The following is a 23,557-nucleotide window of genomic DNA, read 5'->3' on the forward strand; positions in this document are numbered from 1 at the left end:
TGAATAATATGTTATTCTATCACCTTCTACCTCTATCAAAAGTGAAAATATGGCCCTTTGGTAGCAGTAAACATGTACAGTAAATTCTTTAACAACAACAACAAACTAAAACCTAGGCATGGCCTCAACTCCCAGAGAGCGTGCAAGACTGAATCCTCCTACAGCAATGAGGTGTAGTGATCTGATACAGTAAACACCTGAGAATAGTCCGCTTTGTTGGAGGTATTTGCGAGTCCCATGTAAATCGAAGGGATTATTCACACAAACCTACGTGATCCTCCCTAGCTGTTAATGCAGAACACTAGTAAAGGGGAGGAGAGGGGGGAAATTAGAGCTTGATAAGCACCTGTAGCCTTCAAAACTCCAGTAAGTCATTCAGCAAAACTCTGTTTAAAGTCACTGTTTTTGCAATGTTAGATACTTGTGAAAATTCCTATGTAAAATTTACACACCTATAATCATGATCTTGTTAATATGAATGGCTACTGCTGTGAGAGTTCGTTTAGGTAATAAATGGAAGCAGAATAGCAAATTCTTTGGGTTGCTGAGAAACTATTCGTGGTTCCAAAACTAGTTTTCCAACTTAAATAACATTTCATCCTCATAATGGTGAGAGGATATGTGACACTAACACAGATCTAATCAGTCTTTATCTTGGAATTTTTTTTCTCTTTAAAAGTTGAAGCATATATTCACTGTAAGGCTCTTCAGGCTTTTTCCTGCATATACCCACTTCACATAATGCTGGAACAGTCTCCTGAACGTCCTCGGCTCCAAAATGGAGCAAAATGAAAAAAGTATTCTCATGTATAAACATCTTGTGGCATTGTATATGCAATGGAAATGTTCTTGCAAAATTACATACTAAAATATCTCTTAAGCTAGGTAAGTAGCATGATGGCACCATGTGTTTCTCTATTTTGAATACTAAAACCAGGTTCCCATCTTATATGGGGGCAATGGGTACATGTTCACCGTATACATTTATTTATATATATATGTATATATATAAATAAAATTTTTTTTGTCCCTCAAAAGAGAAGGTGATTGTAAATATCCCCTGGAAGATGTCTGTTGCTATGGTCAAATAGACAACTGGAAATAAAAGTAATTCTTTGTGCGATTTTGAGAAAAGTCTTGCTAAAACAGGCTGATAAAGATCATTTTCTGTCTTTGGGGAATGTGATGGTTATTTGGGTGAGATATGAGAAGATACATGAGCATACCTCTTGGCCAGATCCCAAACATCAACTAGCTATACATGAAATATTTTTGGCATTAAAATAATGTGCATGTTTATACAACTTGAATGATAGAGTAAGAGGAACTTTGAGGATGGAAAGAGGTTTATATTATGACTTTTTCTTTGTGTCCTTGTAAGCCATTGTTTGCATTTGAGACAGCTGGTAATGCTACTGTTAGATGGCTGCCGCTCTGCCTTATTCTCATGAGAGTCAGGAAAGGAGCATTGCTGAACGCACTGGAGACGTTAGCGTATGCGTGTTGCGTAGTTGTGCATCGTGTGAAAGCATGCTTGTGCCGTGGAGCACGCCTGCGCCGCACCTGGGATGTTACTGTTGGGGCCTGGGCTTGACTACCGTGATTGAAAACAAAACGAAAGGAAGAACAACGGCTCCAGCTATGGGAAACTCTTCTGTTGCTGAAATAACGCACTCAGTTGTACAATCATTATTTGTAAGTGCTGATGCTCTGTCCATTAGTTGAAAAGAAAGAAAAAAAGATGCGTCTCTAAGAAGCTGAGTTCTCATCATCTTATAAATTGGAGCAAGTGGACTCCTAGGCAACTCTACTTACTCTTAGCAGGATTCACAATGCTATTTCTTTGCATGTATCTGATTTCAGAGACATAAGCAAGCAGTGACGAGAGGTATCATTTTGCTTGATCTTAAACTGTATCTGAGCTGGTGGTTATTCACAACTTTCCAGAATGTATTGTTTAATACGTATAGTCTCATCTCGCAGATAAGCTGCGAAGAAACTCTGTACTATCTGCCTAAATATGATCTTGTTGAAAGAAAACTATTACATCTCAATGCTGGTTACCCCACATCTATTCTCTTTTTGGCTCATGGGAGTTCACAGGAGTAGACTTAAAAAAAAAAAAAAAGTTGGTGCTGCGAGGGCCCCCCCCAGCATGCACACTCCCTTGAGCTTTGAGGAAGAAAGCTGTGATCATGACTGATGAATTTCTGTAAATTATCAAAACCCTCCTTTCCTATTTCGTTGAAAATTTTTAATTAGCCTGAGAACTGCTTATGTTAATTGAGAAGGTTGCTGTAATTGTTAGGATGAATCACATACTAAAGAAATCTTTTATGTGAAATATATGCCTAACGTGACTATCTTGGGCAGTAATTTAGCTGAATTGGACAGTCAAAACACTGACATTGTTGAGGCTAACGAGCTAGTCATTAACAATGCACACTTGCACCCAAATGGATTAGAAGAATTGTCTCATTGCCCAGTGTGAACAATTTATACTTTGGCCCATGATAACTGATATTACTTAAGTGGTGACTTTCCTAGAATGATAATGACTTCATGACAACTACATTTCAGAGCCACTGAGGGTTTTGTTTGTTTTTAAGGTTTCATTGTATTAAACACTATATTTGTGTAAGGACTGACTGAAATTTTTCCAAATATTTCAAATATGTTCCCATTAAAAAAAAAAGATAAAGATAATACAGTACTGAGAGGATAAGTTGTACAATGTGCATTCAAGGATTTCTTTTTTAGTGTTTCTCACCTAGAAAATGATATTCATATTTTATTTCATTTTCTGAGAATGCATGTAACTATCTAAAGAGGATAAAGAAGTGATGTATATAGCAGAGCAGTAAGATTTTTCTGACCTTTTCTATCAAGATAAAATGTACTTTGGGCAAAAATTGATTTGTGATATTCCAGGACACCGTTATACATCTGGTAATGCCCTAGTCTTATTATAGGTATTATCTGTGAAAACAAGACAGAACTTGGTCCTTGATCATAGATACATTTACCCCTGGTACAACTCAGCAATTGCCAAATATGTCTTCTCTTTACTATGTCGTTCCATTCCAGGTTCTTCAGGGGTTACACTGCAATAGTTCTGTCCATTCTATGTATCATTTAAGAAGCACTGTAAGGTACTGTGTTACTTTCTTTTGTTGTAGCTATAAATTGTTTGAGATTGTATTCTGACTTTGAGCAAGATTGCAGCATCCAAGAGAACCTGTTTAAAAGGTACCTCTTCCACAAACAGTAAATGTGCTGTTTCAGAATAGTTCTCTAAGCCACTGTATTACTTGCTGCTATATGCACGATGAATAGAAATTTGCACGCTGACTTCTCTCTGGCTTTTGCTATATTTGCTGCCTCAGTGTAAAAGATGTTTTCTTATTGCAAGAAATATACCTGTAAAAAACAAAAGTCAGCCTAAAATATTAACAAGTTTGCACCAGCGTGCAAAATCTCAGAAGGATATTTTGCACCTCTAGTCCTGTCAAAGAATAACATACAAAGCGTGTATGCAATTTATGTAAAACAGTCAAAGGGCTAACGTTCAGACTACTTAAGGAAATCAAAGCTGAAATAGTGACCTTAGAGGCACTGCAAGACACATCGTAAAAGACTGGATGGTGTGTTCTGCGAGATGCATGGATAACTGCTAAGCAGGATTGGGCCTTCATAAAGGGTTGAAGCATGGTACAATTTTCTGCATTTTTTCAAAGAACAAACACTATCAAGATACTGATGTTTCAGTGAAAAATAGCTTTGTATTGTGTAGCTCTTTTGCTCTTTCATTACTTTTCTCCTGCTGTCTTGCAGAACGCTTTCACCCCAAGGTGTTTAGTCTTTTGTCGTTAAGTGTGGCATTTCTAGACTCCCGGTTGGCTATTTAATACAAAATACTTGGATGATCATCATCATCTTTGTACATAATGATCAATACTTTGCTCTTTCTAAAGGACTGCTATGGATATGATATAACATTATTGATTCTTGTTGCTGTTGTCTAGAGATACCCAAGTAGTAGCTCAAATTATTTCAACAGAATACTCATCTGCAGAGGTGTTCTCTGACCTCATAAAATACAAAATTCAGGACTCTGTTTCTATGGGTTGCAATTTACCTTAGTCTGCTTAAGCAGGACAGCACACAGTTAATTACAAGAGGTTAGCAGGGATAATTTAGAAAATAGAGATAAATGGACTAGTTCACTTAGCCACATCCTTCCTTTCTAACTCTGAAACTCAAATTGAAAGGAAACGCTATACTGTCCAACATCCTCTCTCATATATTTTATTTGGGATCTTAAATACACATTGGCCTGATGGTCATGGTAGTTTTTGATTTAAAAAGTTATATAGTAATGAAACGGAGCATGTTTCTGAGAAAGATGAGCATACGTAGTAGGTTTTACTTTGGGTTTACATTGATATGTTTCCTAGAAAATTTTATTTGCATAATATGCAACTATTTAAAGCAGCTACATTTTTTTCAAGGAATGCACAGAATTATTCAGGCTTTAGACGAACTGATGCTGATAAGCTCATTTATATGTGGAATGAGAGAAATGATGCTGTGAAATATGCAGGGAAAGGGCATAGTTAACTGTGTTTTTAAAAGCAAATAAACCCCCCCCCAAAAAAAATTGATGAGGAAAAGTATTTTGGATTATCATATTATATATGAAGAAAATACTTTTGTGTTTCATTCCTGTAAGATCATCATCTTTATTGAAAATCATGTGTATGTTATACTTGCTAATGTCACTCTACTATTTGTGAGGAACAACAGCATGCTTTACAATGGACAACTATATTTATTTCTTCTTTACGTAAGACACCAAAAGACAAAGTGACTTCCCAACATTTCATATTGATTCTTTGACTCAGAACAATTAAATATATCTGTACCTGTAAACCAGTAACAGAGTACAGAATGCAACCCCCTGATTTTCCATCACCTCTTTAACCACTATTTTCTGTATCCTTTAGGAAATTTTAAAGCTCATGTCTGAATAGCAGCCATGAGAAACACAATATACTTTCTTCAGCACATTAACTTTAGTGGAAGCCATAGGATGCAACATTTCTCCAGAAAAGTGAAAATGATGTTTTTGTTGGAGTCCCTGAGGGCAGCTAAAGTGAAAACAAGTTTCTGCAAATAAGGATGTAGAACTGGCTACCTACGGCCATATGAGGGGGAAAGCTACCTCCACCTTCTTTATTGGTTTCCTATCACATGATCTCACCCCAAACTAGGGGATGCCCTGACCTACCCTTATTCTGCTACTGTATTTCTCTACACTGGATCCATTGCAGTGTGCTCTTAGACAAACTGTATGTTATTCCATTCTGTGCTCACCTTTTTTTGTGTCCCATGGTATTATCCATCTGCTTCTGGCTTTCTCTTGCCTCAGTCTTGGTCTTTAGGAGGACTTGCAGGTCCTGTCATTTTCTGTTTTGCAGCAGCACTGAGAGGCGTTACATGTACCCCTGCAGCAATGCGACCTCACGAAGGGTCTCTGCTGGTGGGCAGGGATGGATCCTGGTGCTCTGGCAAGACCTACTCAAAAGCAGTTACTGCGCCAGAAACTCTGTGTTCAGTCAGTAGTCTGACCCATGATCTTAAAATCTGGTTCAAGATCTTAAACAAAGTCTTCCAAACATGATGAATTGACTTTTAGTGAACAAAAATCTGAAGTCCTTTTCTAAACTTGGTTTCTCCTCAGATGTTCATCTGCACAGCTGTTTCCCGAAGGGACTCCCTTCTGAATTATTCGGTTCCACAACACAGCACATACTCCTACCCCGGGAATCGGAACATTCAGGAAAAAGTTAAAATAAGAATCTAACTAAGCTTTCTCTTTTCTGTAATAGAACATCTGTCTCCAACTTGTTTTTGGTACCTCAGGCCATGGTTTCCTTTCAGTTAAATCAGTATAAGTGTAAAGATGTGTGACATTGTACCGGCTGCAGTGAGAGGTAAATCTGGCTCTTTATATCTCTACTGGTGCCAGCAGGAGAAATGCTTATTGCTGCAGGGTGAAATAGAGGGCACTGAGCAATCTGGCAAACTGTAAAAAGGCCCTTTGGGAAGAAATACTTTAACAAGAGGAGGATTTTAAAGTGTTAAGAACTGCACTAAAATGCTGTATGAAGAGTAATCCGAGCTCTACACAAGCTGACCTCGTTAATTTTGCTAGTTCTTGGAGAAAGAAGCACAATGCCTTAAGGGAATTTCTCACAAACCTCTTTGGAGGGCAGGAAAACAATCTGCCTAATTTAATTATTTTGGGCATTCAGGATAATTCTGCTTTTTTAAAAGCTTGTCATAGTAACTAATAATTTGTTAGAGTAACTGCTTTTTTCACACACCTCTCTACTTAATGTTTTGTTATTATTGTTTTATTATAAACCCTGTAGGGAATTTTTCTCTCTGCCAAACCACTTTCTATCCTTGGCTTATATTCTATCTATATAGTTCTTGCCAGTTTTTCTTGTACCATTTTCTGACAACCACCACAATTTTAGGAAGATGCGCAAGTTTTTTTTGTTTTTAATTATCACAAATTTTTCCATTTTGACACTTTAAAGGGAACTCAAAAAACAAAAAACAGAGGTTAGTGATTTGATTAAAGATTTTGAGCGTATTAAGCAATTCATGTCTCTGCACTGCTAAAAAACAAGAGTTTAATTCCACCTGCCGCCTTTACACGCGCCAGGCTGCTGTGGCCAGGGATGTTGCCAGCACTGTTCCCCAGGCAGTGATGGCCAAGTACACTGCCAATTATGCACTGATATTCCCCATCAATTTTTTCCAGGCCAACAGTGAGCTGCTTTTCAAAAGATATATTCAGTATTCCTTTAGAAAGAGCAAATGCTTCCCACCCATCATGATACTGTGCATAAACAGGCAACTGTTAAGGAGCAGCCTTTCAGCTGGAAGAAAAGCTGTGTTATATAAAAGATTACTTTCTGAGGAAACTATCCTCTAGAAATGTTAAGTGCAATCATTTGAATTGATAAGATTTACTGTTTGTAAGAACAGGAGGAGGACCTTCGAAATGCATAGATGATGGTTCCCACCTTGAATGGCACATCCATGTCATGTTGACTTGGTCACAATGGAGAATATTGATATTCACTGGTAGTGATCCTTTCCTTCCAAAGTCTAGATCTGCTGAATCATAAGAAGTCTGTTCATTTTTCTTGCGCCTTCCAACACTGAGTATTAATTCTAGCAAAATTTGGACAATTACTTTCTCACCATACAAAGCCTATTTTAAGAAGTACCAAACATGCGTATTAAATGAACAACCTTGATTTTTATATTGTTTTACAAGCACTTTGAAAACATTCAAGAGAAAGAAAATTTGTATGCTGAAAAAAATCAAAACCATTGTTGAAAATGAAATATAGGATTTTTATACCACTTTGAAAGTAGACAGCTAAGGACTGTCTTTTCACAGAACAAATGCAAATGTCATTTTGTGACTTATTCCTCTGTTAACAACTTTTTGTGCTGAATGGGAGACTGTGTAGTTTTGTACATAAAGAAATCAGTTAGATTTTTGACAGTACAAGTAAACATGCTTAGTCCATATGGCTAACAATTTTATAAAGGTTCTTTTAAATATTGTACATAAATTATGAATGTATATTTTATATACATAAATTGATTCTGCAGAAGTTCTAATCCCTCCCTGAAAATTATTTTTCTGAAAGTGTAGATTAAGACTTTCTAGAGTCTGTGAGACTCTGATTTCATATTTTTGATTCATTAGATCTGAAAGTTATAACAGAAAGTTTTCGTCTTGTTCAAGCCACCATGTATAATTTATGTTCTGTGAGAGTCCGGAAAAAAACTAACTTGTCTTAAGTGTTTTGACTTCTCTTACCCAAACAAATGGACTTCAAAATCCACAAACTACTCTATGCTTGTACTGTTCAAAATATATTGCCTAGCAACAAAGTAGAAGTAATTCCTCTGTAAATTATCCCTAATTGTAGGATAACGGCCCTGAGTAAGAAAGAGAGGGAAAGGAAAGCTCTATTTAGTGCTTCAGCCTCATGTCCTTTATTTTATTATTGTCTATCTTAACATCTTCACTGTCATGTCTGTTAGTTATTACAGGGGATATGCAACTGATAGTTGATACTAGCATTTGAAAATGCTAAAACAAGCATGGGGTCAAATGTTACCTCTTATTCCAATTCTAGAATAGTCAGCAGAATAATGAATAATTCTTTATTATTTTCATTTAATAATGATATTCAGTGGCTTCTGTGGTAAATAAATATTATTTTTCTACCAAATTCTTTTTTTGAAAAAAGTCAATATAATAAGGTATAAGAATCCCACATATCTTGGGGAAACATGGAATTTATTCAGATGGAATGGTTTTCAATGGGTGATGCATTTCAGAAGAAATAAATTCTGTTCAGACATGTTTGTTTTAACAAGATTCTGTTGTACTTTGGAGAAAGCACTTTTCTTTCCAGCCAATATGTTGAAGTCGGAAGAGTTTCGCTGCAGTGCCTGGATGGAGATAAATAGTAATGAAAATCTGATTGAAAAAATAGTATAAATTCATCACAAGTAAAAAAATTAGAGAAGAAATAGCAAATTGTAGTAGTAAAAGAATAAAAAAAATCTGACAAAGTCTGAAAGGGATTGAATGGAGCTGACTGATCACTGTGAAATTCGGTTCTTCTCTAAATTTCTTTCAATTCTTATAGCTTTGTACTCATCTGGCCACTTGTCATCCATGTCAGGAGGCTCAGCTATACCATTCTGCAAAGGGAAACCTTAGGTTTCTGGCTGACTTCCTTCAGAGCCATAGGTTTTGACCGCTTTCAATTTAAGGCACTAAAAACTTCCCATGAGGTATGGCTCTTAGACATTTTTATAATTTATGTAACCCTTCTCTCCCCCCAACCCAGTTTCTGGAGTTCAGAACAACAGATGTGAGAGGTGGCAGAGGGTGCCGCTCTGCTTGCAGAAGTGGCATGCTGGAGTCTTCTGCTGCACCAACAGAGGTATGAGGTGATGGTTTAGCATCCAGCCCACTTTCCTCTCAATGAGGGTAATGTAGCGATGGCTCCTAAGACTTTTCTAACAAACGTTATACAACTGAAGGGTAGCTATCATAAAATAGCAGTAATACAGTCCTATGTCAGGAATACAGTATATCCTCCTCAGTGACTCACTCTGTCCCCTCAGGGATCATTAATTAAAAAAAAAAAAAAAAAAGGCCAGACTGCATCCTTTCGTATAATCACAGTTACACGCATCAAATCTTTCATGCACCAAGATATACAAGAAATTTTATGACTCCAGGATTAGGATGGGGTGAGATCCAAGGGTAGCGTGTTCTCTACCAATAATCTAATTTGGATGTGTTGTAGGGTAATTTGGTGGTGAAAATGAAGTGCAGTAGATCACATCCAGAAAAAGCAACAGCAGAACGTAAATTCCCTGAGTTGTTCTTGTATGGTTTCTTTGTTGTGTTAGTCAAATGTCCTAGTTTCTTGCAGGTAGAGAAAACAGAATTGGAAAACCAGGAAAGATGTATGTATTTTGAAACCTAAAGAATAATTAAGAGCTATCTGATTTAAGTATTGACCCATTGACTCTGAGCTTTAAACATTTTCAGTGTCAGAGCTAGCTAGATAGAAGGAAGTAGGGGCAGCATCTCCTGAACAGCAAACAAAATCTTTTATATAACAGTCTACTGTTTTTGGCAAACAAATTCATGAATGTCATCTCTGTAAATAATTCAGAAAAAACTGTTAGGCTTTGCCTCAGTATACTTATAAACCTTTTCAGCACATACATCAACTAGATGCCTTCTCTTGACAAAAAAGGTGTTTTTCTTTTTACTAGGAAGTGACCATTAAAAAAAAGCATGGCACCATTCAGTGGATCTCTGCTAACATATCTAGTATTTACTAGGAATACCTCTACTGGTGCTGTAATGCTATAGGATGGCAAGTTTCTTCACTCTTAAAAGAAAAACCAGAATGAGTCTGTACTGACTAGAGCCTTGAGAGGATGATGCAGTTATGCCAAAGCAATTGTTACCTTTTCAGATGTGCTTCAGATCAATGCAATATTCTGAACAGAGGCAGAAATGATCTCCTTGATGGGATATAAAAATCTGTATCTGTAATGTGACAAAATAGAAGTCATTAATTATCAAACTGCAGCCTTCGTAACCCCAGCATTCTACAGAGAATGGCTGAAGGACTGTCTTTGTCCCTTGGGTAGAGGTGTTAAATTCCCCTGAAAGATTACTAAAGTTCTCCTTTTACGAACACTTTTCTTCGGCTAACCTCCATAGGAATTGTATGACTGAAAATGGGGGAAGTATTGGTTCAGAGTCTCAACAGGCAGGGAGGTTCTTATAAAATATCCTCCTTAGAAGAGGAACAGATAATACTATAGAGAAAGCTAAAGAAAAGTGTTTTATTATTTCCAAAGTAGGAAATCTAACTCTCTTGAGTATTTAAAAAAAAATTTGGTCAAATTTTTTTTACATAATTCCTTCTAAAGATGTAGAGATTGAGACTAATCACAAATTCATGCTATCTAAAATGAGAAAGGCTTTATTTCAGATTTTTAGTAATAAATGAGACACTACATTGAACAGTGGTGTGAAAGCCTTGTCCTCTATTTGTCCTTTTACAGGTGTTTTTACATGGCATTTATGTTGATCTCTAAATATTTCTGCATCATGCACGTTCATTATATAGGCAGTGTTATATTGCAGATCAGTCTTTCTCAAAGCTCTTGTAAGCGTGGTCCCCTTTTGGCCCATCTATCTTTGCGTAACCTCCTGAATGTGCAAAGGAGTGTTTCTTCCATGGTAAAAGTTATTAGAGAAATTAAATGATGCATCAAATTAAATGTATTTAGCAGTTTCCTGGGTAGTGTAAAAACTTATTAAAGGTAGTTATATGAATCGGGTTAAGGAACGCTTAGAACCAGAAATCTCAGTCTCCCCATAAGAAATATTTTGTATCATCCTTTGAACTTCTTTAGCCACCTCATTCCTTCTCCCCAGGGTGGGGTCACAAGACAATTGAAAAATAAGCTATAGCTAATTTTTAGCTGTCCTAACTTTATTGAAATATCTGACAGCCTTACTACCAGCATAGATTACATGTAGCAAAAACTCGGATGCATCCAAACGGAGAAAGTTGTGAAGTGCACATGACACATAAGGCGTCTGCATAAAACATCACTTGCTCTGCAGTACAATGCCTCTTTGCATCTTATTAATGCCCAAAGGATCCAGAAATGTCCTGAATAGCTATAGTCCTCCCTTCTTTGACAGTACTAGGACTTAGGCTAATGGTTGCTTTTTTTTTTTTAATTCAACTGTGAGACACGAAGCTTGAAGCCAAAATTTGAACCTGTAAAAGCTTGATAAGATAGTGTTTTTCTTCAAGTTTTTCCTTATTTGAAGGTTCAGATAAACAAATTCACCTAGTTTTAAACTATGAGAGTTGCATTAATTAAATTAAATTGGTGTAAAATGGTTATTTTATGTTAGTGCAGTCTTCCGGGCAGAACATACTTATTTTAAAAATATAGGCTAACGATTTCAAATTTATGTAATTGTGCTTCAATTTCATCAAGACTTAAAGGTGCTGACTTTAATGAATATTAAAACAGTGTGTTTACTGCTGTAGCAGAGCTGTTGATGTAGTAAGGGATCAGAAGCAGAAATATGAAATAGAATCGAAATAAATATGGTAGATATGAGCAAATATGAATTAATAAAAAATGCAAATGGAAACCATGTGCTACTTATGTCAGTCTTACAGTTTCTGGACCACTAGCTTTAGCATGTGACTTCCTGTAGCAAGAGAGCTCCTGGCATTATTTACATGGCTTGTGAGGTTTTGCTAGCTTAGAAGAATAAACAGTTTTACAACTGAAACTTTTTCCTGTGTTTGGCTCTAAAAACATCCCGTATTCCATCAGTGCTTAAACAAATTCATGTTATAGTAGTGCATGATGATCAAATGGAGGTTGAGCCCTGTTATGCCTGCTACCACATAAACAAATGGCAGCAGAAGTCATCTGCTTCAAAACAGACATGACCAAAAAAAAAAAAAAGAAGAGGTTGTAATAACTTTCAGAGTGCTCTGCAAGTATAGATTTCTAGACAATGATGTCGTAATTTTCCTCACTTTTATTCTGCATGCTGTGTCTCTGAAAACCTAATATAGAACATTTATTTAGAGTTATTTAGGGAAGGCTAGTTATTCAGGAATACTAGAGAAATATGAAGGACCATGGGGACTAGGTAAGTTGGAAGGGAAAGGAAGACAAGTACATAAGGGGTCTGTGCTGGTGAGAAATACTACACTGGAGAAGAGAGAGTACAAATTAAAATAGCAAGAAAAAATGTGGTATCAGTATCTGGAGGTTTGTGCTTGCAGGCTACTCCTGCTGTTTCTATGTTTGGAGCATGGGGCAAAGTGGCAGGGACTTCTGAATATCATGAGAAGGTAGTTTCTCCTCTAGGCAGTTTGGTTTCCAAAGGAGAGGGATGAATGTGAGACAGACCCACTCCACAACTGTAGCTAGGTAGCTGTACTAGGTGTGGCTAGGTGGATAATACTGTAAAGCCAGTTTGCCTTTTCAGAAATATAAGTTGAATCTCTGTGTTGTGAAGGAAGAATTTTTGTGCCAAATAGATCTGAGATATTATTTAAGAAAGTCTGTGTATTAAAGTCTGACTCTCAGACTATTGCTAAGGTCAGTGAGTGATTTGCTGTGTAATTGCCAGCTGCAGAAGTTTAAAGTTGCCTGTTCTGACTTACACATGCAAGTTCTCCACAACTGTGACAAAACTATGCAACTTCATCTCTGAATTGTTTCTTCTTAGTACAAGTAATTTTTTGTATGTTAATATACAGTTTAATCCTTCCACATCTCACAAAAGAGCTATAGTGCATTTGTCTGATCCTGTATTGTCAGTCACTATATAAAATACTAACCTATAGCTTCCAATTCGTCTGAAGGCTTTATAGATGCATAGATTGACAATTTTGCCTTCTGATTTTCAGATGCATTTTGTAAACAAGAATCCTGAGAAAATGATCCAAAGTCATATATCTTCTCAGTTTAGATTGTATGATCTAGCTTCATGCTTCTGATGGAAAAACAAAATAGCATTTCAAGTGCCTTTGCTTAAATGAACTAAAGTGGTCCTAAAGCCCCTAAATTTTACAATATCAATGAAGAGCCTTTTTTAGGAACAACTTGTAGAAAAGGAGTGAGGAAAACTCCACCTTGGAGATACCTAAATATAAATAAATATATAAATCTAAATATGTATGTATATATATATATATAAAATCATTTTTTTAAAAAAAGCAAAACCCTCTCTAAATTATTTAAATAGCAGTTCTCTTTGTACCTAGGAAGTTGATATTTTTTTCAGCGAAACCTGTTCTTATTAGTGATCTGAGATAAATGAGTTAACTGTATTAAGCCTTTATCTGCATTTACAGTTCAAAAACTAACTAGTAAATCAGATAGATGCATTTTTACAGATTTTCAGGAATATATCATGGCAGTTGTGTGTACATATGTAAAAATATTTTATTTTGTGAGCTGGGAGCATACAGAAGCAGATAAAATGGCCTAAGATGTAAGCAGAAATACCTGTACCAGGTTTTGGTTTTTGTTTTTGTTTCCATTCCAAGTGTTTTCAATTACAGAAAATGCTTAATGCCAGATTCTCAGCTGCTTTCAAAAGGCTTAATGATTTAAGCCAGCTGAGGATCTGCTCTTGAAAACATAACATGTTTAATTGCAAGGAAAGGTATAGACAAGCATTCTGGAATTTTATAAGCAAAGTAAGATTCCCTTTTTGGGGAATGCTCTTATTTCCATCAGGGAAGTATAATCAGGGCTACTGCAGAGTAGGTTTGAGTAATCAGGTATGTATATTCATAAACTGTTTCCTCAGTGCTTTAAAATCAGGAAATTGATACCTTTTGTTTCTCTTATCCTCTGTACCTTTTTTTTCCCCATAGGCTGAGCGTATATCTATGATTTCAGTGTTATCAAGCTGTTTGTCAAAAAACATACTTGTAGCATAGTTATGGGTACTGTGGTATGACTGACATTTTTTACATTCTGCTAGCTAACAACTACTGTATTCCTTAGTTGTCTGTTATTTCTTTTGCACTTAATTATTGTGGAAATTGCTATATATTAGTAAGAGTAATATTTACTGTTTAGTCTCTATGGTGCCAAAAGTACTCTCAGCTCTGTGGTGCTTATTACTTGTAAACTGTAAACTTCCTTTAATGTAATCATTTATCTGCAGCTGTTCTGGTTAGGCCTATGTTTGTTGAACCACACATACATTACACTGTAATCTGTATCAGTTATGGTTCTGAAATTAATCATAGTCAAGTGCTCCTTTATGTTTTGAGATATTAATGTGTTAAACACATCCATGTTCTATTTACTGCTGGGGCTGGTGTTATCTAACTTAATCATTAAGGTTGAAAGCACCTGCTGTCTTTAGTTACTTAAAGCTTTGTCAGACTTTAACCACATGGTCTGAAAATGTTCAGAGTAGAAACTGCAGTCTGGTGCACGTAAATAGGTAGGTACTAATGTTGTCTTCACCTTGAAAAAGAATCAAGGACTGAGACTTTGAAGTGTGCTCTGAATCCTTGTTTTCATGGCTGCAAATACTAGGATGCATGGCTTAGCTGGGTTTCCTTGCTCCCTAATGTTGCTCTTTGCTGTTGGAGCAGGAAATAAGTATGAAGAAATGCAGATTCCCTACATTGTGGTTGTTACTGCTTTCATAGCTCACACATCTCTAGGCATAGGTTAGATTAGTTGGTATCAGGCTTGCTTGAATCTTGATGCATGGTGTTCAGCGGACTTAAAGAATTACCTCTTGCTCCAGTCTTGCTAACTCTCTTTTATTTGTTGCTTTGGAGTAGAGTGGATGTTTTTTTTTAATTTATTTATTTACTGAGAGGAGTGAGAATAGAGGGAGAATTTAAAAAGAATACTGAGCAGATGGATGTAAAGTTACTTAGGTATAGTTTTTTTCCGATTCTTAAAACTTTGCTTTAGTTTACTCACAGGATGCATATGGTCAGTAAGCATAGCATCTAGGAATTAACTTTCTATATCTTGAAGTTGCTTACAAGAATAGCTGGACAATGGGTGTATCAACAGCATATTAAAATTGCATGAATAAGATTCTCTAGCTATTAATTACCAGTAAGCTAGGGAAATTATGCCTTTAGTTTTCCACCTTGCTTCTCATTATTTTTATCTTTTGTAGCATATCTAACCTTCTCTTCAATATTGGGTGTCAGTGTGTAGGTACACTTACAGAAGAGCTCCCTTCCTCTTTAAATGTAGATTTTCCAAGTTGCTATCTCTAATAATTAGGTCTTAGGCTTTCTCAGAGGAGCTTTAAACTGGCCATTTGCCCTCAATTTCAGTGGCAGTTGCAAATGCTGATCACCACTGGAAGCTGAACCTTCTGTGTCTGTTGTTTCCTTGGAAGTCAAGTACAGTTGACTAAAATTATAGAAGGGAAATCATGACTAAGTGCAGTGAAAATTCAGGAAGTTCACTAACAACATAAAGAATTTTTTAAAGGTAATATCCTGTTGCAGACTGATTTAATAGATCTTATTAGCAACTTCATATGAAATAAATATCCCTCATGAATTATCCTTTCATTTAAGAACAAAAGTTATTTTAACAATCCTCAATTTCAGCTAACCAGAGTATCTAGGCTGGAAAGAACATTTTATGCTGAGCAGTCTTTCTGATTAATTCAAGTATTTAAACTAGAAAAAGTTGTGCACATCTAGAGTGGGTTCTAACTAAATTGGTATGAGCAGGTCAGCTGGCCCTTAACCTATCTAGATCATCTGCCCCATCCCTCTGAGTAAAATTGGAATATCTCAGCCATCAAACACAAATTTCTGGTTCTCCAAGAAAGATCCTTTTGCCCTGTATTTAAAACTTTACTTATCTACAGATGACAAGAAGAAAAACAGTCTGGTTTTCATAAAATATATTGTACAAAGTATAGCTATTCTATTAAATAAGAGAGTTTGTCTTGTATTCAAATTTGTGAACCATGCTTATCGACTGATTGGGAAATTAAGCAGCAGAATGATTGCTGCTTTATTTTTGACCTGGTTCCATTAATGAATATTTGTGATGGAACCAATAAAATTGGCACTATATCAACAGAAAACCCTGCATAACATGAAAAAATCTATGAAGAAAAGACTTGTGAAGTTTTTCCTAATATTTTAAGATAGTTAAGACAATTTCTTGATATGGATTGTAAATCTGTTATATCGTCCCTTTATCTTTTCAGTAACGTGCAAAATGAGAAAAATGGGTAGATCCCCATAGGCAGATTCATTTCTGATTCCATGTCCTTTACCAGAAAATCCACAATCTCATCAAGATACTTTAGATGGACTATTGATTTTTCTCTCTAAACACTTCAAATCATTCACCTGTAAATCAGAGAAATGACTTACTTAGAAGTTTTATTTCTTGAATCAAAATGAGAGAATTCCTCTAATGTTTGAGACATTATGTTCTTCTTAGCAAACTAAAAGTCCTTGTTGTCTATTAAATCAGAAGTCTAGCTTTCATTTTTCTTTCAATAAAGAAAGCTAAAATGTACTGTAAATTCTTAAGATGATTCTTCAGCTAAGCCACTAAAAACCAGATGTGCTTTTTAATAAAATAATGTACCTTTTAATGAAATGTTGATATAGTGCACTACTGAAAGTGAGCATGTTAAGTTTTATTTGGGACTTTTAGCTGCTTAAGTTCTGTAGTAAAAAAAAACTCTAGTAAACTCTGGCTCTGTAAATTCCAAACATTTTAGAAAAGACAGTAGGAAATTTTGTACTTTTGATAACTTGGGATCAGTAAGGAATCTGGTTACTACAACCACTTGTTTATATACAGAAGTGTTGCACATTTTAAAGTTATACAGAAGAAAAGTGAAATGCTTTAATGCACCAAACCAGAAAAGTCTGCCCAAAACTTTCTGTATGATATTGAAAATACTATTTTTCCATTTCATTTCTTAGACCAGTCTCTCCAATAGCAATATTTTTGGCTAACCCAGGTAAAAATTCAATTTTTGCAACAGAAAGAAATCCCAACCAATTAATGTGTTTGAACAGAAAATACCAGATATTTCCTCTTTTTATGTAATTTCTTATTTTTTTGCAGAGTGAGTGCATTTTCTGCAAGGTTGGGGATGGTCTTCTGGGAAAGAAATCTTGTCTTGGTTGAAAGATCTGAGTTCTAGCTTGTCTTCTGTAAAACCACAGGGCAGCTTGTTTCTCAGATCCTAGACACACACCCAATTTCAACTTTCAAGCAGTCATAAAATGCAGGGCAATTATCTTGATTTTGGTGGTGTCTTTAGCACTCCAGGACCTGCATCAGGGCAGCCAATGATATGGAGGAAGTAATTCAAAGGTAGGTATTTCTGAAGAAGCGACCCAGACTATTTTCACATTAAAGCATGGAAATTGAGGCTTCTTTCATCTTTACCTGAAAAATTTCCTCTTTAAAAACCCTTTGGCTTATATATGGAAGTAAATCCTATGCTTTTACATGCATTTCAATGATATTGTTAAAGGATGATGCTTTTGTAAAACCAAATAACCTGTGATTATCTTCTGTGTAAAAACATGAGAAAGTAGAACAACAACAATGGGTGCAAAGTAACTGCAGTTATTTAACTTTATTCTTCCTCCTTCCCGTGTGCTGTTTGATCAGGGAAGCAGACTAATACATAGGTACAAGGTGATGCAGAAAAGTTCAGGAATCCATGTATAATATATCCATAAAATATCCATGTATAAAATATCCATATATAATCTATTTAAGTCCTTAAATAGCCAAGTAAGAGAATCTTTCTTCTGTGCACAATTGTCCCACCAACAAGGGCAGCGTTTTGCAACCTGTGAGTGGAGACGTGACTGTCATCTTTGTGTTACCTTCGAGAGAAGACATTGTCTAGGCATTGGTTTATTATCAGGGCTCTTGAATACTAGGTAGGTGCTGTTGATTTTAATATGTCCTTTTAAAAGTCATTTATAAATGTGCACTTACATAGTGTTTCAAGCACAAAATTAGGACTTGGTTAGATTTTGGGTCAAAACCTACTGATCTTCATGGTATTCTTTATATGTTTTTATTCATAACATGTTTCTGTACACAGAATCAAAATGCTTTGTGAACTCTCCGTGGCCATTTACTTCCATTTAATTAAAAAAAAAAAATGCAAAAGATGGGACTGGAAGTGACCTTTTATATTATTGATTTGCAAAGTGTAAAAAAAAAAAAAAAGCATTTGTTGTGTTTAAAAAAACAACACAAAACAACACAACAAATGCTTTATTAGAATAAAAGTAGAGGGAAAAGGATTTTTAGTAGAGGTTCATTGCTGGTCTATCAGAGGCAGCCAGGTGTCCTATTTTAAGAACTGTTATTGAGTCATCAGGAAGCAAAATAGCAGCAATATGCATGCCACCTTAAGGGTTATATAGTCTACAGGCCAAACACTGTGATCCTTTCTTATATTGGGGGGCACTTGCATATATTACCCGTTGTCTTCAACACATTTTAGCTAAAGGACACCAGATAAAGCAGGATTTTTTTTTCGGAACTGCAAATGATAAAGTTGGTAAGAAAGCAGGATATTTTCTGTAAAATTCTGATGATAGTTAAACATTGTGTATAGATAAAGCAGTATTTAATAACTGTCTTGCCCTCCTTTCTCTCCCTGCCCAGGACAACTTTTTGAAATATAAATTTAAGGATGTTTGATTGCCTTGCATGTGGAAATGCAATCTTTGTTTTCAGTTTGCTGGAATACCAGCTTCTGTTGCATTTGAAATTGAATGTTGTTATGTGCCTAAAAGTTTGCTTGTGGGAATACACTGCCCTTCAGTTCTACCAATGATACAAACTTTTTAGTTACGTATTTGTCTATAAAGCTGATTTCATTACTTGTGTAACAATTCGATATGATCTTATAATGTGGTACCTGGTAATGTGAGATTAAAGTAAGTTGGAGTGCTTTACAAGTTATTTTCAAAACAGGTCAAAGTGTAGGTATAGAAAAACCTTGATTTTTAAGATGCTTCTCAAGAAATAATGGTATACTTGATTTGAATTTATCCCAGCTGTTGATGTCTTGATACTGAATTCCCTCTGAAGGATGAGCAGGGTAGACCCAAGAAGTAGAACTACTTACTCCTGGCATTCTACGGACCTAACTTCTGAATGGCTGAGAAATTACTTGCTGAGTATTAGAATAATAAAAAATACCTCTTTTTTTGTTTTTTGAAGACTCATTATGAAGGTTGTGTGTGTGTATATGTATATAAAAACATATATTTTACTTAGCAGTGATACATGTCATTTGAACAATTTCCACTACATCTTTAAGATATATATGCTATGTGGTTCAACTCAAATCCCTAGTGCTTTTTAGGTCCTTAAAGCTCTATGAAGAGCTACTTAACATAATTAAATCATGTAAAGTATGCAAATATCTGAGACATGCTACATATAAGTGACAGTAGCAGGGCCCTTAGGCAGATTTTCAATATCTAAACCCTGTAGGGCACCTTTTAACAGTTTCCTTATTATCTATGTTAATTGGTAAGTGAGGCTAATTACAACTATGAATTTACTTTTTTTTTAATTGGTTTCCTAATTCTGTCACTCTTGAAAATGCCATTTACTTAATGGATTTCAGATAACATGATTGGGGAGATAAAGATGCATGAAATTCACTAAAGTTGAAAGTGGTGTAGAATAAATATAAACTTCAAACCACCAATACAGCTATTGCTATAAAGCATGAAGTTGCTTTCTGAACTGGTTGGGAGCCAATACCAGACTGACAGTAATGAGACAATTACCATAGAAGTGGGATCATTATCATGCTGTCTCCTGAGTTTTGATGTTTTTTAACAGGCTAATAATAAGGTCTGACAGATAGTGCCCTTCTGGCTGCCTTCAGGAAATGATCCCTTTTTTGTTAAATTATGTATTCATATATTATTGTGTTTAAATGTAAACATGGCTACTGCAAAGCTTTTGTTACTATAGTTGTGGAAGAAATTTCAGTATTGCATCCTGCTTTTAGTTATAATCAATGATAGGGCATTAAAAATATCAATGAAAGTATATAAAAAAAATCTCTTGAACAAAATAACTCTATTAAAAGATAAGGCAAATGACACTCCCCAAATTGCTTTCAAATCATTATGAATTAAAAGGGAATTTTAGCAAAGTAATTCAGCAATTAAGAGCCTTCAGAGAAATCAAAGAAATGTATCTAGAATTAATTCAGATCTTAAGCCATATCTACACTTGAATGCACAGGAAAATTAAAGTCAACATGATGAGACATCAGCATAAATAAGTTGAAGTACTTTAAACTCCGGTGTATTCTTACCAGAAGACAAAATAGTTGCAGTTTTCTGTTAGCCTTAGTTTGCCATATTGGAAGGAAAACACAGAGCTTACCCACATGTGAAGTTCATGAACAGCGGAGGAGCACGTGGACTTGCAATACCAGGTCCTCTGGAGTGTGCACAGATGTGGATTCTTTTGTATGGGCCAGTCTGAAAGTCCTTGGAAATAAAAGCAAATTGCTTTGTACTTATTGCATACAGTAGCATCAGCACAGGGAGCTAGTGAAATGTAAATTCACATCCCAGTGTAATGTGTCCTAATTTTCCCAAGCCCTAAGGCCACTTTACTCCTGAATGAGAGCACCCACACAGAGGTTTAAATGCATTTATTCTTTATTAGGTTTCTAATTGTCCTGCTGTTGAATAGCTTTAAGCATTTCTGGATGGTCTGGGGAATAAGTGGCTCAATCATGTAGATTGCACAAGTTCTATTTGGTTCTTGGATTTTTGGGGGTTTCCTTTTGCTAGCCCTTTCATGCTGATGTTTGGCAAAATATTATAATACAAAGTCTTCCTTTAATTTGAAATGTATATTTTGAAGTAATGTCTCCAATTTTGGGTAGCAAACAGCTGTACTTGATTAAACAAGTGAAAGGTGGTTCTCAGTGTGAACTGAGTAGAACCAGAATTCAGTGTGACCTGTTAACATTCATCCTCCACCCTTTTTGTCTTCTAGCCCTCCCACCTGGGTTTTCAGGTGGGATGTAGCACTGACAGAATGACTTACCCTGAATAAGCCAGCAATCACAATTTAGGAATGTCAGTTGAGGCTGAAAATTGGGCCAAGGGGTATGTGCAAGTGTTTTGTTTCTAACCAGCTCGTACTCTTTCTGGTCTGGGAAACTAAGATACTGTGAGCTAACTCTTCTTTTGATCACTTAGAATAACTTGAAGGAAAATAGTTGTCTGTACAGTATGTGGAGTTTTGTCAGGTGTTTTGCGGACCTGATTAAAACATTACTTGCATGTGTGCTAGAGCAGTATTTTAGCCATGCTGGGTGACAGCACTACCATCTGCTTTCCTGACCTGTTATGTGGTACAGACAGATTTAAGTAAAAAAAAATTTTTTTTTTGTTACAGTGAAAGAATTGAATGTTGTTGTTATGAAAAATGAAGGCACCTAATCTTTTGAAACTTTTGTGTCAAGGCACACTCCTCCACTTTCTCTCCAAGCAACTGTATTACACAAAGAGTTGAAAAATGAGAGAGAGGACATCGGGAACAAAAATTTAAGCCTGGTTTGTGTGTTCGGGATTTTTTCTATGAATGTAACAATATTATATGTAGGTACACCATACGTGCTTAGACTACTTTCTGTACAAAAATAATTTATACTACTATAAGCCAATTATGCTGCTGTAACTGCACCACTCTGGTGTACTTTTACTACCTAAAATATGCTGGTATATAGTGAGATGATGTTCTTGGTTTTCCATAGGAAGGTCTAGGTTTTTGCAGGCAACTGGTTAACATCATACCCACATGCTTAAATTTCCTGCTATAATATAGCCCATTAGAAAGAGGCTTTTAAATGTGTTCCAGACGCAGCGGTAACCATACCATACTGGCCATTGTTGCTACGAGCAGCTGGGCAGGGAAGTTTTCACAAGGGCTAGTTCTGGTAGCTTTTATATTTCTGGTATCAAGGATGCTGTAATCTGAGGTTTAACTGTAATTCTCTAATAACAACAAAGGTTAAAATGACTCTCAGGCCCATCGCCTGATGAACATTGTGTCTTTGCACAGCACTCCTTCTCTTCCCTTCCTCTATCGCCATACGCAGGTATATGCATATGCCCCGGGGGGCGGGGGGGGCACCGGGTACAGGCGCCCCGGTTATACAAAGCAAAGGGGATGAATGAGAAATGTTTTCTCCCTTCGCGCTGCAGGACGCGTGGCCTCCAGGGCGGGCGGCGGCCAGGCAAATGGAGGCGAGGCTCGCCCTGGGGTTCCGCACGCAGCGAGGCGGCTCGGCGCTGTCCCGGTGCTGGGGCGCGCCCCGGCTGCCGCTGCCGCCCCGCGGGCCGGGCCGCCGCCGCCGCCGCGCTCGCCTCGCCCGAGCCGCTCTCCCCGCGGGGCCGGCGGCGGCCGCGGAGCCTCCCGCGCTGCCTCCACCCGCCATTGGCCGTAAACAACCCTCCCCCCTTCCCTTCCCTACGCTGCCTCCCCTCCTTCCCCGGGAGAGACGGGAGCCGCGGCGGCGAGAGCAGGGCTCCGGCTCCCTCCGTGCGCCCGCCCCGCTCGCCGGCCGGGCCGGGCCGGGGCCGCCCCCGTGCGCTGCGCGCCCTCGCCCCGCAGCCCCCCGGCCGAGCCGGCTCCCCGCAGCCTGCGGCGGGGGCGCGGAGGAGGCTGCCCTGCCCTGCCCTGCCCTGCCCGGGGGCTCGCGGTCGCCGCGGCGGCCGGGGCAGCTCCTCCCCCATGAGCCGCGGCTGCCCTCCGCCGCTCACCGCCCGCCGAGCGCACCCTCCCCGCCGGGCGCGGGGGGCAGCCGGAGGCGGCGCCGCCGGGCCGCGCCGCGCCGCGAGGGGCCCGGCGGAGGATGCCGCTGGGCGGCGGCGCGGCGCGGCCCCCCGGCGGGGCGCGCTCCCTCAGCCCCGCCGCGCTGTCCCGCAGCCTGTCCCGCCTGCGCGAGCACCGCGCCCGCTCGCGGGCCATGCTGGCCCTGGGGGTCACCCAGATGGTGCTCGGCTGCCTCATCGTGGCCGTCAGCTTCGCCGCCCTGGCGCTCACCACCTCGGCCCGCGTCCGCCACTCCTGCCCCTTCTGGGCCGGCTTCTCGGTGAGTCCGCGGGCGCGGGGAGTCGCGGCCGGGCCGCCTCCGCCGCGCGGCAGCCGTTGGCCGGGCCGGCGCGGGGCGCGCGGCAGCCGTTGGCCGGGCCAACGGCCGGCGCGGGGCGCGCGCTGCGGACCGTTAGGAGCGCGGGGTGGGGGTTGGGTGCCCGCGCGGCCTCCGCGCGTGGGGCTGCGCCGTCGTTGACGCGGGGCCTCGTCCCTCGCC

The 23,557-nt window shown here is 38.2% G+C and overlaps 1 protein-coding gene and 1 long non-coding RNA gene across 3 annotated transcripts in view; one reads left to right on the forward strand and one right to left on the reverse strand.

The window, feature by feature from the left end:
* Positions 1–7,449: 7,449 nt before the first annotated feature.
* LOC106496462 (uncharacterized) lies at positions 7,450–23,405 on the reverse strand. 2 transcript variants are annotated; one of them, XR_010885683.1, is made up of 4 exons: positions 23,290–23,405; positions 20,611–20,717; positions 10,099–10,180; positions 7,450–8,553 (listed from the first exon to the last, which is right to left on the reverse strand). It is a non-coding gene; the product is annotated as an uncharacterized lncRNA (long non-coding RNA). The 2 variants fall into 2 exon arrangements; XR_010885684.1 differs by having other exon boundaries at positions 23,233–23,303.
* The window catches only part of ENTREP2 (endosomal transmembrane epsin interactor 2), a 200,366-nt gene continuing 199,907 nt past the window's right edge, over positions 23,099–23,557 (forward strand). Inside the window, exon 1 of the mRNA XM_067305308.1 lies at positions 23,099–23,338. Within this exon, the coding sequence (XP_067161409.1) occupies positions 23,099–23,338 (240 nt within the window). The remainder of the gene's footprint in view (positions 23,339–23,557) is intronic.

The sequence above is a fragment of the Apteryx mantelli genome, chromosome 15 (assembly GCF_036417845.1).
Source record: "Apteryx mantelli isolate bAptMan1 chromosome 15, bAptMan1.hap1, whole genome shotgun sequence".
In the NCBI taxonomy this organism is placed as follows: domain Eukaryota; kingdom Metazoa; phylum Chordata; class Aves; order Apterygiformes; family Apterygidae; genus Apteryx; species Apteryx mantelli.